At 28.7% G+C, this 15,302-nt stretch overlaps 2 protein-coding genes and 1 long non-coding RNA gene across 3 annotated transcripts; all 3 read right to left on the bottom strand.

The window, feature by feature from the left end:
• Positions 1–235: 235 nt before the first annotated feature.
• On the bottom strand, positions 236–757 carry BNAA09G36760D. The gene has a single exon (XM_013893515.3). It carries the CDS (start codon positions 664–666, stop codon positions 385–387), a length of 282 nt encoding a protein of 93 aa, XP_013748969.1. The 5' UTR covers positions 667–757; the 3' UTR covers positions 236–384.
• Positions 236–5,066, bottom strand: LOC106454964. The gene is made up of 4 exons (XM_013897034.2): positions 4,242–5,066; positions 3,945–4,128; positions 3,452–3,792; positions 236–2,123 (listed from the first exon to the last, which is right to left on the bottom strand). Exons 1-4 carry the CDS (start codon positions 4,328–4,330, stop codon positions 2,051–2,053), a joined length of 687 nt encoding a protein of 228 aa, XP_013752488.1. The 5' UTR covers positions 4,331–5,066; the 3' UTR covers positions 236–2,050.
• A 5,401-nt stretch (positions 5,067–10,467) lies between these two features.
• LOC125578463 lies at positions 10,468–12,173 on the bottom strand. Its single transcript, XR_007316574.1, has 4 exons — positions 11,957–12,173; positions 11,812–11,877; positions 11,315–11,471; positions 10,468–11,227 (listed from the first exon to the last, which is right to left on the bottom strand). It is a non-coding gene; the product is annotated as an uncharacterized LOC125578463 (long non-coding RNA).
• Positions 12,174–15,302: the final 3,129 nt, after the last annotated feature.

The raw sequence follows: 15,302 nt of genomic DNA, 5'->3' as shown, positions 1-15,302 counted from the left end.
AGCTTTATGGAATATGGGCTCAACCAGTGGGCCACATATGAGATCTCTCTTAAAGATCCGACAAGAATAAAACGAATTGCGAATAATATAAAAGATGCTTGCAGCCGTAAGCAAAGAATTATTCCAAAGGGTAAAGAATCATTCCAAAAGGCAAACAACTTCGTCCAATGTCAGGGGTTAAACCAAAGATGCAGCAACCTAATACCGAACCGAGTCAAACAAACAAAAAAAACAATAGAGCCAACAAAAAATATTAATCAAATTATCATCAACATCCAATAGTTTTGGAATCCAAAGATTGTTTAATTGTATCACAGAACCTCACAAGAACAGTTTTCTCAATCAGTAACCAAAAGAATATGAATTTTTTTGTTGACAAATCAATCAAACAACAGAGAATAACAAGAGATCTCTGGCGTCTTCATACACTTGAGAAGACTTGACACCACAACCAGCAACAGTTCCAGCTCCTAACCCACCTACCAACCCCTTCGAATCTTGACCCGACACACCCGTTACCCCACCTCCGATTAAATCAGTGACGCCGCGATGGTGGTGGCCGTCGGAAGGAGGATGGTAATAGAGACGCGCCGTCTGAGGACAGTGAGAATGAAACCTCGCCACTATTCTCACGCCTAGATCCAACATCTCCCCGTACTTTCCCATTCTTTGAAGATCTTTTTATTTTTTTGTTCTCTTTCTCTTGAAGAGAGAGAGAGAGGGAGAGATATAGAGAGAGATGGAGAGTTTTTGTCCAAGTCGAGTCAAATTTATAGGATGCTGGAAAAGCGGACCAAGTCTTTTCTCGAGGGTTTCATAGTTATTTCCTGTATTTTTCCCTTGTCCCTACGTTTTATTATATTTTAAATGTGCCCCTCATGTCTATTTATTATAATCTTACTTACCATAAGTTATTAATATTCGTTGTTTGTTTACTACTCATGATAAATTATTAAATACCAGATAAATAGTATATCAGAATCAGAGTAATAAATTGAAATTTATTCGTTGACAAAAAAAATTGAAATGTTGAAGACCTTTGGGACTGTATATCTATTTATGAAACTATAGGGTCTAGATTATAGGAAACTGAAAATCTTATTCTGAGATGTAAATTTAGCGTTTTTTGTTTTTAAGGAACCGGTTTACGTTTCTTAACGTTTTTCTTTCTATGTTTCTAATAATTAATAGGAAATTAATGAATCCGCGTACATTGGGTCGTCCCTTTACCAAACAGTCGCCGCGTATTTTTGACTGCGGCAATACCGCAAAAGTCGCTTGAAAATTAAGCGTTTAGTATCATCCGACTATTTTGGACTTGCTTTAAAGACTTTTTGGACTTTAAATTCATAGCGTATGAGTTTTTGTTAGTAATATTTTCAAAAAGTAATTAACATAAGTAAGACACACTCCACTATGAAATTATACAAACTGTTACAGCAAATTATACTAGTGTTAACTGAATTTGATATTTGACGCATGTTAATTGGTTTGTATATGACAGTTAGTTAAAAAAAACTTTTTAAATTTTATTTAGTTTACGTATATCTAAAATATGACATTTGAATTACTTGGAAAGGAAACTTACCCTTCCTCCTTTGTCTACTTTAAGTAAACAGATCAAATTGATACTTATGATTTATACTAACTTGCCAATTTAATTGATGATTTGCCATTAATGAAATTTCAAAAACTTCTTGCCAAAAACACTTTTATTAGATTTGTCACCAGAGAAAGTTAGATATGGTTTATAAGATTAGTCAAATAACTAACCTTGGCTCTACTTTTTAGTTACTTCCGGGTATGTAGTATAGCAGAGCCCATTTATAAATTCTAGCGTTCTGGGCCATATATAGATTGCATGCATGATCATACCTGCTTCCAGCAACGTCTTAGTTTTTCATGCAATCTACAAAAAAATAAGCAAAGGAGTCTATGATCATTGTAAGGCATATTCCATATGTGTGTGTAGCTTTCAAGTTTCAATCTACTTGCAGGGTACTCAATCCAAACAATTTATGTTATTATGAAGAATATGGAAGTTAGAGTTTCACACCTTGTAAATATAGGGATCAAGTCTTCCTCCGGTGCCAAACCTCTTTACTTCCTCCATCTTCAACAACCTGCTTCAGCATATCAAAACTCATAAGGTTGCTGATGGTTTGATCAGCACTGCAAGTAAGCCTATAACTCTAATCTACTGACTCCATGATGTAGATAGATATTTAGAATAAATATCTTAATTATTTAGTGTTTTATTTATTATTTGGATAATTATCTTTAATATTTTAGGGTTTTATGATTTCTTATATATAGCCGTCTAGGCTTAAGTTTGTATTCAGTTTATGATTTGATTAATAAAAAGTTAAGAGATTTCTCTTTATTCCTTGTTTTCGGCTAGATCATAGGTGATCTCAACGAATTTAAGAAGACATTGATCTTAGGCATTCTTAGACTAAATAAGATCTTTGTGATTATCCTAGTTTTCCGGGTATTCTAAGAATCAACGGACCTCTAGTTCTATCTTATAAGGCTTCCGCTACATCAGTTGGTATCAGAGCTGGTGTTTTGGTTTCTTAATCAAAACTCGATTCTGGATGTCATGGTGAGTATAAGCATCTATTCTATCCTGGACGAAAGTCCTTTTGTTGTGAGAGAAGAGAACCATGAGATCTATCGAGAGATCTATGGTGATCCAATCTATGATATATATGAAGACGATGTCCTTCATATTGACTTTATTTTCAAAGAGGGTTCCATTGAAATTTCGCGTGCAAAGTTAGGGCAAAATCGTATTGGTGAAGATTTTCTGCAGATTCTTAATTATCTGTCAGGTGCAAATTTTGTGCGAAAACGGATTTGTGAAGATTCAAGTTACAAACAGATCAGTGCAAAAATCGTGCAAAACATGCTATTGAAGATTCGAGGAAGAGTTTTTCTTGGAAAACGTTTTGAATTCGAAGACTACGATCAAGATTCGAGGACGAATCTTTTCCAACCCGGAGAGAATGATGTAGATAGATATTTAGAATAAATATCTTAATTATTTAGTGTTTTATTTATTATTTGGATAATTATCTTTAATATTTTAGGGTTTTATGATTTCTTATATATAGCCGTCTAGGCTTAAGTTTGTATTCAGTTTATGATTTGATTAATAAAAAGTTAAGAGATTTCTCTTTATTCCTTGTTTTCGGCTAGATCATAGGTGATCTCAACGAATTTAAGAAGACATTGATCTTAGGCATTCTTAGACTAAATAAGATCTTTGTGATTATCCTAGTTTTCCGGGTATTCTAAGAATCAACGGACCTCTAGTTCTATCTTATAAGGCTTCCGCTACATCACTCCAGCACGCATAAGAGGCTTGACAACACATTGCTTATATAAGAAATGAAACTGTGTTAACAAGTGTGTTTGTGCAGTATGAGATGAAAGCTGCAGAGCATACATTCTGAGAGCTTTGCTTGTATCTGGTGTGTTGCCGAGAATCTGACGGATTTGAACCTCAGAAGCAGAGGCTGAGGAAAGAAACTCCAAGATATCTTTTGCTCTACGGCGTATAGAACTCGACCTGCTACTTTCTTTCTTCTTCACTTCCACTCTTACCCTCTCGTGACTTTTCTGGTTTCTGAGTTTGCTTCTGCTTGCAGTGGTGGTAACCTCACTCGAACCAGTCGACAAGCATGACGACTCTTCTTTCGAATCAACGGAGCATGTGGAGAGATCACACACAGAGTTCACAAAGTTGAAAGATCCCCAAGTGACCTGAGAACGGCGTTTTCTTGCTATCTACGTAAAACCATCAAAATCAAAAAAAAAAAAAAAAAAAAGCTAATCAATCTAACTACCCAGTGTTTCAATTCCATACGATCTAGAGAACAATCCACACGATTACGATTACGATTACTCTGAATCAGAGACACGTGATGAAGAGTTCGTACCTTGAGATTCATGAGACTGAATCGATCTCCAGCATACTTAATTTCGAATCCGCGATCGTTACCATCGCTTGATAGAGCCGAGCCGAACGATCCCGATCCTGTAGATTTCAAAATCAAGCTCAGATTCGAGCTTCCTTCCTCACGCCACTTGCTCACATAGCTCGATTTCTCCACGGATCCCAACCTATGATTAAACAAAGACGATAATCACGAACAGAGAGGAAGATATCACAGATCTGAATCGCGATGCTCGTAAATTAGCTCAGGAATTGAAACGAATCGGTTGTGCGATGCTACCTTGTAGGTGAGATGAACACCGGCCCATAGGAAAGGAGGAGGAGAGAAGACGCAACCGTTATCTCCGTCGTAGAAGGAAACTCCGTCATCTTCTAGATTCGCTTCCGAGCTAAGGTTCCTCTGAGTTTCTGTCAATGGCGGGATGATTTGATCCTTTTGAATTCTACTCTCTCCTCCCATCAAAGGCACATATACACTGTCACTGAGTCACAAAAATAGCTGTCGAGCCCTTATTGTTAGGCCCATTTAAGGCCTAGTAAGGGCCCATATACATCCGTCACCGAGTCACGGAGGCCGCACAGAGATGATAGTCATGTAGCATACTCCGATTTGCGCAGCTATATCATTAGTAATAACAGAAAAATAATGTAATATTATATAACATAATCAATATGGTCATATGAGATGATTAGAGGGTGTTACATACACGTGACGTGGTGTCGAAAAAGAAAGCCATTAGAAGGCTGAGAAGAATCAGCAACGTTGGTAACTTGGTGATGAGGATAATATCCTTGATTGAGACATTTTCACGAAATAAACGTTTACATATGATTTTTATGTTAATACTTTGAAACGTACCATTGTGCAACTAATTTATAGTGCGAATCTGGGGATCAAGTCAGTCAATGGATGAAGTCTACGAATATGAATTTTCTGCCAAAGTAGCTTGCAATACGGTCAAACTAGCTAGTTCGCTGAATTGATAAATGATTAAAGGGCAATTCTCCTAAATATAATATTTTTAAGTTTTGATCACAAAAATAGATCACAAGGAAAAAAATAACCAAAATATTTTATTTAATAGGTAAAAGGACCTTAATATCCTAGATATATATAAAAATAATAATAATAAAAAAATGAATTTTTTTTTATATTTTTAGATTATATCTTTTCAAATTCGAACTTTTTTTATAATTTTTTTTTTAGTTTCGAAATTTTTATTTTATTTATTTTTCAAATTTTCTTTTTGTAATTCGAAAATACTTTTTAAACTATTTTTAAAATTTTTATTTTCAAATTTTTAATAATTTTTTTATAAAATTTTAAATCTCAATCCTAAATTTCCACCCCTTAACTCTAAACCCTAAAGTTTGGATTAGTTAACTTTATGGATATAAACGTATATTTACCTTTTTAATGGAACATTTTGGTTATTTTGATCCTTAGAGTCTATATTTATGACATAATTTTTTTTACCATCTACAATGCTACACTAAAATTTACTCTATATTTCACTCTAAAATAGAGTAACTCTATTATAGAGTTGAATTTGCTCCAATGGTTCACTCTATAATAGAGTTACTCTATAATAGAGTGGAATATAGAGTAATCTTGTTTTTTTACTCCAAATATAGAGTGAAAAAATAAGATTACTCTATATTTCACTTTATTATAGAGTAACTCTATTATAGAGTGAACTATTGGAGCAAATCCAACTCTATAATAGAGTTACTCTATTTTAGAGTGAAATATAGAGTAAATTTTAGTGTTGCATTGGAGATGCCCATCATAGGATATTTTCCATGAATAAATGGTATCAATCGTCCGAAACAAATTTACCAATAAAAAATTCAAAATTTCCACATGACAAACACAGAGCCGTGCTTACAGCATTAGCAAAAAGTAGTTTAGGCCTCACTTAATTTGTCAAAATCTGAGGCTCCAAAATCTGTAAAATTTATATTTGTTTAATAGTATAATAAAAAAACTACTTGTTTCTTGTTTAATCTCAACGAAGCACCAATAACAAATATGCTTATTCAAGTTTAAAAATTATAGTTGTTTTATTTTCTTTTCCAAATTCTGTACACAAAATCTTCTTACGTTTGCATTTTATAATTAGTTTTTGTCATATTTAGTGGTATGAATGTTAATGGTTAGCATGTTATATTTTGATTTTGTTTATGATATATGAAAAACACAGATATTTGTTAAGTCTTTTTTTCAAATGAATGTTGATTTTCTGTTTAGAAAATTAATAGTAATTTCACAAATTGATATGAATATGATTGATAGTAAAAAAAATAAAAAAAAGAATCATCTAAACATGATCATTTTTATTTTATATCATTTGACATTATATTATAATTATTATCAACATATATCTATTCTATTAAAACAATAGTGTGACCAATTGATAAAAGTATGGTCCAATTAATTTTAAGAAACTGATTATTTTATAACTGCATCAATAATATTCATTTTTGTTTATTTAAAACACATTTACCGTAACTCCATATATAACTCATAAGAATCAAACGAAAATGGTGGACCCACTTCTCTCAACTGCATTAATTAACCGACGTGTAAGATGTGAATAATTATATCTTTGTTGTTTCCAAAAGTTGTTATGCCTATTTATATTACCTCAAATATAACCATCTTATATATTATGCATAATGTAATACCTTTTATGATCCATAATATAAACGTTTAATATTTGACCTAACATCAGTTAATATAATACATCAGTTAATATAATACGTTCAAGAATATATAAATATTTAAATGTTTTTAAAATATATTATATTAAATTAGGAACATGACTTATTAATAGAGGTTTAATCCAATTATTATTTTCTCCATATAACCTACTTAAAAATAAATTAAATATTTTATAACTGCATTTTAAATAAAGCAAAATAAACAAATTATACAACACATAATTTGTAATTTCCATCCCAAAATTCTCGGTACCCACACATATATTACCGACAATTTTTTTTTGAAAAAATATATTACTGACACTGACAGTTATATATATATATTAACAAATATACTTTTTTTTTGTTTATATCAACGTGAATTGTTTATTACTGACAGTTATATATATATATATATATATATATAATAACAAATATCCTTCTTTTTGAATTTATATCAAATGTGAATTGTGAACCTATATAATCTTAGATTAAAATTAACTTTGATATATTTTAAAAAATAATTTTTACACCACAATAACATAATTTCATCTCAGTCCAAGAAGTTATGATTTATTCATCGAGACATTAATTTATTCAAATTCTGAATGTTTTACACAATATGTTTTAACCTATATAATCAATACTATTAAAAGAGAAGGAGTCCTAAAAATCTACTTAAAACAAGTTATAGTTGGACCATTTCATTTAACTAGAATTCCTATTATTTCTCATACTACTAACTTCATTATTCTTCACTAAAGACAAATTAGTCATAAAAAATGATACTAACCTAATTCTCTACATATACATTTACTATATACACATTATTCCATCATAATTATTTTGTGTTATTATTAAATAATGTCCATCCTATATTTGTAATGGTTACTTGTGATTTATTTAATAGTAAATATCTTTGGAGACTATAAATATAATACAATATCCATTGTAAAAAAAATTGCATCTTTTACAGAGATCAACCATTATTTTATACCAACCTTATTAACTAAACTGATCTCATTAACCATGTTATATATACTAGAGTCATTCTCCGCGCTACGCGCGGATACGTGTATGATGATTAACAATTGCATAAAGTTGTAAAGTACATGAGATAAATTGTAAAGTAAAAGTTTGGTGTAAATCATGTTTAGAAGCAGAGGAAAATTGTTATCATTGTCAAGAGCAGATATTAAGATTTTAAAACAGAAAACTGAAATTCATAGATAAGTTGGTGGATTTTTTGACGAAGAAGGCGTGTAGATGTGATGAAATTTTTTTTGAGTTGGAGTGTGTGAAATTGTTTTAGAAAAATCAGTGAACATAACTTAGTAATATAAATCAATTTATTTAATTCATAGTATAGGTAGACATGCTTGAAAGTGGTGAGACATCCATCATCAGAGAATGTGTTTTAGATCTGATTTGTTTCTGTTGATAGCGAAAACACTGAATAGCAAATAAATGTGAATTATTAGTTAAATAACAACTTAAAACATCTTGAATGAGATGTTGAATTTAAAATTTTACTTACTCTTATGGGAACGAAGGCGGTTGAAGATTTCTTTGTAGACTATGTTTTTCACTTTTTGTATTGGTTTTTACGAAATATATAATTTTGTGTAAATTTTCTTCCATGTTCAAGTTGTAAGTGTGATTATGTTAAGAGAATGAGATTGAGTTTTCAAATACCAAAATTCTTTTTTTATGTCAAGGTATTTAATAAAGTGGAGAATAAGATCTTAATTTGAGGAAATCTTAGTCGAATATATTTTGTAGTTGTTTAGAACAATGTTAGTAATTGTTATTACTAACACTTGTTGTTATTTTTTTTATATATTTATGTTATATTTGAGGTTGTTATTAAAAAAAGTGTTATATCTTATAATTTATTTTTGCTTTACGTTATGGTGCAATTATAATGGATTATTATGGTTTCTGATATTAAACAAAGAAAACAGAGAGCTTTTGACTGAATAATACTCTTTCCTTAACCTTTACAAATATTATTACATAATAATTTTATAGTGATAAATAGACAATCTAGGCTAGGCAATTTGGACTATTAGAACCAGTTATTTAGGACAGCTTAAAGCTTCATTGTCCTTCACATACAGATGAGAAAGCATCAAAATGGTTGTGGCAAGGTAAAGTCGAGGTCATACTATTCCTCTTTTACAAATCTCTTTCATGTTGATAAGATGACCATTAGAGACTTGAAGGATTGGGCTTGAACTCTCTATCATTGATGTCTTGGGCTGACATGGGTTTTGTGTGGGCCACTTCAGTATCTTCACTTACAACTGAATGTATTAAAACATAAGTAATGACGTTGAATTGTTGGCTAAAGAGTAATGAATTTTTTTGCCTTTCTTTGTTTCTTTTATTTGATATTTTTGGTTATATTTGCTTATATATTCTGAATTAGTTGTACTGATATGTTTAATAATAAGGCCAAAAGGTAACAAATAACAAATCCAAATGTTAGAAAAAGGGTAACAAATGTATTATTTTAAATGGAGAAACTGAGCTTAACATTTATCTGAATTTAAACACATAATAAATCTTCATTTCAGTTGAAAAATATTAATTCATTTGTATGTAGGATACATGAGTTGTTTTCTTTCTTGGTTCTAACATATATTTTTAATTTAGAATAAGCATATGTTGGTCCGAATATAACACATGTTAATTTTATTAGTTATTTAATATATATTTCTCTGCTTTCATATTTTATAGTGTTTGCATCTTATATATTAAAACAGAAATCACAACGTTGATTCATGTGTGATTTTAAAAAAACCGGATCTAATGGACCTATTTTTATAAAGTCATGTTACATTTAATCTATAATCTTATCATTTAAATTTTGGGTCTACCAAAATTTTTTATTGGGCTATCAATAATTAGATTTAAACAATAGACGATCCATTAGATTTATAGATAATATAAATTAAATAGATGTAGTTTAATGTTGTAATACTATACCTCCATATGTTAATTTAAATATCTGTCTATTTTAAATTTTAAAATTATAAAGACTTTTTTTTTAAATAATAAAAATCATATTTATCTAAAAATGATTAATCTTTACTACCTTAAAACAAATTTTAAACTATATAGCTTATTTTAAACATTAAACAAAAACTAAATGTTTAATTATTTACTCGATAATATAAATCTATGAAGGGAAATGCTTAATTTTTTTAAAACTTTCTAAATTTATGAAATGTTACAATATCTTTGAATATGACAATAAAACAATATTTTACTAATCTTTATATATATAGTTACGATTTTAATAATGAAATAATAATCCAAAATATATATATATAGAAGAAGATACAAATACATAAGAAAGTTTGAAACAATTTATTCAATGAAAAAAATATACCGTAAATTCATTATGTTTAAAAATTGATAGACACATATATATTATAATATATATCAATTTAAAAATAAATTAAAACAAAAATCCGTGCGATTGCGAGGATCGAGATCTAGTATTTTATTAAAGTATAATTTTGTTGTATAAATGTGAGAACTAATTTTCTATTTATATATTGCAAATTTATTTAAAGTATGACGTTGATGGTTAAATGTTTCTTTAATGACATATCTCTTTATCTATTTTAGGACTGACCCTTTGGTATCAAGATGTGGCAAAAAAATAGCTACCATACGTTAATAGTAGTACTATGGGATTATTAATATTATTAATTTGATTTTTGTAAATACCATGGGATTATTATATTCACCTGTATGCATTTTTCTTTTGATTGATAATTACAGGAATCTTGTGAGTTATGACTCTTGTCGATTTGCTCTTTGTTTCCAAATAAATGCAACAAAAAGTAACAAAATATGAAAAATGTGCTAGAAATCTTGCGAGTTATGAGGGGCTCAGCTTGGAAAACGAATCTCTCGGACTCGTGCTGGAGAATCAAGTGACCACGGCGACTTTCCTCAGCTTTAACTTGGCACAGTTAGAGTCTTCTAAACAATTTTTGTCTCCACTTGATTATTCCTGGCCGCCAGGGCAGAGGAAGGAGCCACAAGTGTACTTGACGGACTTGACACTCAGAGAGAGCTAACCAGCCAGGTTAAGGAGAGGCGGGATAGAGAGGAGGAGCTTGGTGGTGCCACAAGTCTTTATGATGACTTTGTAGGGGTAGACAAAGAAGCTGGACTCAGAGAGGACGCAAGAGTCGAAGTGATCGTTGGAGAGAGAAGAAACAATCTCGCAGGCAGCAGGAGTGTGTATTTCGTCAAGCTGGGACCTGGTCAGAGTACGGAGACCCAGTCCCTTGGAGTCTTGAAAGATGCTAGGCTCAAAGAAAGAGACCTCGGGCGGCTTCTCGTAACTTCGAAACCGATTGCAGATAAGGCCATGTCACCTTGTTGTCTGAACTTGTAGTAGGATGAGAAAACGATGGGATTGGGGAACCAAGCAGAAATAGAGCTTAACAGAAAGTAAATTATAAACTGGAAATTAAAGAAAGCAGCTATAACTATAGTGAAGACTTTGTGCGCGACAACTCAGGATGGCCTCTTAACGCACTGCAAATAAAGAAATAAACATTGTAAGAAACATGATACTGTAACGGAGAGAGATAGTAATGTAATGAAGGGAAGAAGAAGCTTTACGTTGGAGTAGACAGAGATTTGAATTTCTTGATTCCACTGTTGGGGCGAACGTCTTCAATGCTGTAACCGAGGAGAGCTTTGTAAAATAAGGAACTACTACTACTGTTGGACTTCTTTTTACCATATTTTGACTCCATCACAATCTTATTCACGCTTTCTGCAATTTCAAGACCAAACCATATGTATTAGATGCAGGACAGAAAAACAACGCTTAATAGAGACTTATCAATGTTCAAAGTTTTCACATTTCAATAACAGATCTCGAATAAACGTTCAATTTATCAGATGAGACATGATCAGAATTGTTTCATTAGATCTACAACTATGAGACTTAAAACGAATATAGGTATCTATATATGTAAACACAACATCAATCAAAACATAAATCATCTGATACAGAATATAATAATTGCTCAGAATGATGAATCTCTTGTACAAAAAAACGAATAAAATGTAAATCAATTGTAATCGTAGGTAAAGACGTTAGAGATATTTACTTTATATATAAAGATTTAGATCAAGACCAGAATTACTAATCCCTTCTTGAACGAAACCTCCATAAACTGAAAGTCAAAACAATCGAGGTTATGATAGTATCATCCTCAGGGTTGATAGGATGATTTAGAGTGTAGGGATGCTAACCTTTTTACCTTTTTATAATCGAACCTCAACTGTTCTCGAAGAGAAAAGGTGGTATTGAAGATAGATCGATTGATTTAAGAAGAAATTTAAGAGGAATGACCGATGGATTTCTGGATTAGTAGGAAGAAGATGAAAAGTTGGTTTGAAACCTAGAGGCGGAGAAGAAAGAGCGAGATGAAACTATATCATAACAAAAGCCCAAAATACAGACCCAAAACCACAGAAACCCAAACCCAAGTAATCTATACTAATAAAAGGGACCTTTTGAGGCTCCATAGAGCGTCCACATCAGCAAAAAAACTTCTCCCGAAAGATGACACGTGGCATAAAATATAGTTTTACATTTTAATATTACTAATTTTCGAAAATTATAAATAATATGTAAACATACAGCATAAAAAATGGAAAAACTACATTAAAAATATGTAAGATTACCATTTTTCACTTAAAAAAAAAGACGGTTTATTTCCATAATGTAACATTACCGTTTTATAAAAAAAATACTAATAAAATTGACCTTTTAAGGCTCCATAGAGCGTCCACATCAGCAAAAAAAACTTCTCCCGAAAGATGACAAGTTGCATAAAATATAGTTTTACATTTTAATTTTACTAATTTTCGAAAATTATAAATAATATGTAAACATACAGCACAAAAAATGGAAAAACTACATTAAAAATATGTAAGATTATCATTTTTCACTTAAAAAAAAGACGGCTTATCTTCATAATGTAACATTACCGTTTTATAAAAAAAAACAAAAAACATTCTATATAATTTTGCAAATAATAAATATATGTAAAAATACAACATAAAAATTGGAAATACTACATTAAACATATGTAAGATTATCATATTACATTTTTATTTTAAAAAAATAAAATGTAAACATACAACATAAAAATGGAAAAACTACATTAAACATATGTAAAATTACCATTTTTCACTAAAAAAAAGACGGTTTATCTCCATATATAATTTAGAAAATAATAAATAATATGTAAACATACAACATAAAAAATGGAAATAATACATTAAGCATATGTAAGATTACCATTTTACATTTAAAAATAACAATTATATGTAAACATACAACATAAAAAAATAGAAAAACTACATTAAACATATGTAAGATTACCATTTTCACTAAAAGAAATGGCTTATCTTCATAATGTAACATTACCATTTTATATAAAAAAGAAAAAAAAACATAAATATAACTATTTGACTATTTGTCCAAGTTCTTGTATTAAACATTGCCGTTTTACATTAAAAATGGAAAAATGCATTAAGATTTAAACATTTATCTTAAAATATAAAATATCGATATTAACTAAATATAAAGTATAAGAAAGAGAAATACTCAATATATAGAAAAATAAATAATAAGTAAATATTATAAATATATAAATATACGAATAATATATACAATAATAAGTAAATGCATAATTTTTAAAAAATGGAAAGAGTACATTAAATATTAAACATCTATCTTAAAATGTAAAATATGGATATTAAGTAAATATAAACTATAAGAAAAAGAAATACACAACTTAAAAACAATGGAAAAAGTATATTAAGATTTAAACATCTATCTTAAAATGTAAAATATAGATACTACCCAAATAGAAAGTATAAGAAAAGGAAATACACAATTTTAAAAAACGGAAGAAGTACATTAGTATTTAAATATCTATCTTAAAATGTAAATCTATCTTAAAATATAAAATTATTAGTAAATAGAAAGTATAAGAAATAGAAATACACAATATAAAGAAAAATAAATCATAAGTAAATATATAATATAAGTAAATACCCAATTTAAAAAATGGAAAATTACATTAAGATTTAAAAATATATCTTAAAATTTAAAATATAGATATTACGTAAATAGAAAGTATAACAAATGGAAATATACAATTTAAAAAAAAAAGGAAAACGTACATTAAGATTTAAACATCTATCTTAAAATGTAAAATAGAGATATTAAGTAAATAAAATGTCATGAAGTGGAAATAAACATTAAGCATTAAATATATAATATATGAATTATCAATAAATAATAAGTAAATAATGTAAATATATAATATATGAATTATCTATATAATAATAAGTAAATACACAACTTTTTTTAAAAAATGGAAAAAGTTCATTAAGCATTAAACATCTATCTTAAAATGTAAAATATATAATATAAGTTAATACACAATTTGAAAAAATGGAAAAAGTACATTAAGATTTAAATATCTATTTTAAAATATAAAATATAGATATTACGTAAAAATATTTAAGAAATGGAAATAAACATTTTAAAAAATAGAAAAAGAACATTAAGATTTAAGCATCTATCTTAAAATGTACATCTATCTTAAAATGGTAGTAAATTATATTAAAATGGAAATACCATATTAAACAAAAAAAAATAAAAATGTATAGTTTTACATCAAGAAAGTCCCTATAAAACTCATTATAACATCAACCTCACACTATAATGGATTGGTGAGTCTAACGTGAAGACAAAAATATAAATATTTGATTTTCAAGTTAAGAAATTCAGCTTTTATTTGGTTACTCAATATATAATATCTTAAATTATTTTTTAAAAAATATACATAATTTATATATATAGATTAATCTTCCAAACTTAAACTATTATATTATATATGAATAATGTTTTTAAATAAAAATAATTTCTGATTTAAAAAAAAATAAAAACAACAAATGGTTATTTTCAAATAATGAATGTAATTTACATTATACTATCATTTAACAAGTATTAGATACATTTTGATATATCATTATTTTCTATTTCCAGAAAACAATAAATTGTTAAACATCAATATCATCTAGGTTAAGTATACGAACATCACAAATTCAAACATCACAAAAAATATTTACATAAACAATATTCAAAAGAATAGTTATATACTTAATATTTGAAAATCAAAGATATTTTTGTTAAAATTGTACTTACATGGCCAAGGAGATCGACCATCTTTTTACGGATCAATCGATTATTGAGCATGTGGTCGATCCAAAAATATTCTACAGTTTAATTAAATATCTAAAACATTTATTCCAACACTAAACATATAGTTTTGCTAAATATGATAAATAGATAGCCAACAAAATTACAAAACATAATTAAATAGTAAAAAATATGTTAATTTAACGTGTTAAAGTTTAAAAACAAATTTTAATTATGACATGTATCTTAACATTTATATAAATATATATCATAACCTAAATATAAATGATTTAACAATTTAAATTAGAAAAAAATAAAAAATCCCGGGCGTAGCCCGGGTTAATCCCTAGTCATTTAATGACGTGGAAGAATGTTGCA

The sequence above is a fragment of the Brassica napus genome, chromosome A9 (genome assembly GCF_020379485.1).
Source record: "Brassica napus cultivar Da-Ae chromosome A9, Da-Ae, whole genome shotgun sequence".
In the NCBI taxonomy this organism is placed as follows: Eukaryota; Viridiplantae; Streptophyta; class Magnoliopsida; order Brassicales; family Brassicaceae; genus Brassica; species Brassica napus.
The sequence above is the reverse complement of the archived record's forward strand: the minus strand, read 5'-3'. Positions and strand labels throughout refer to the sequence as shown.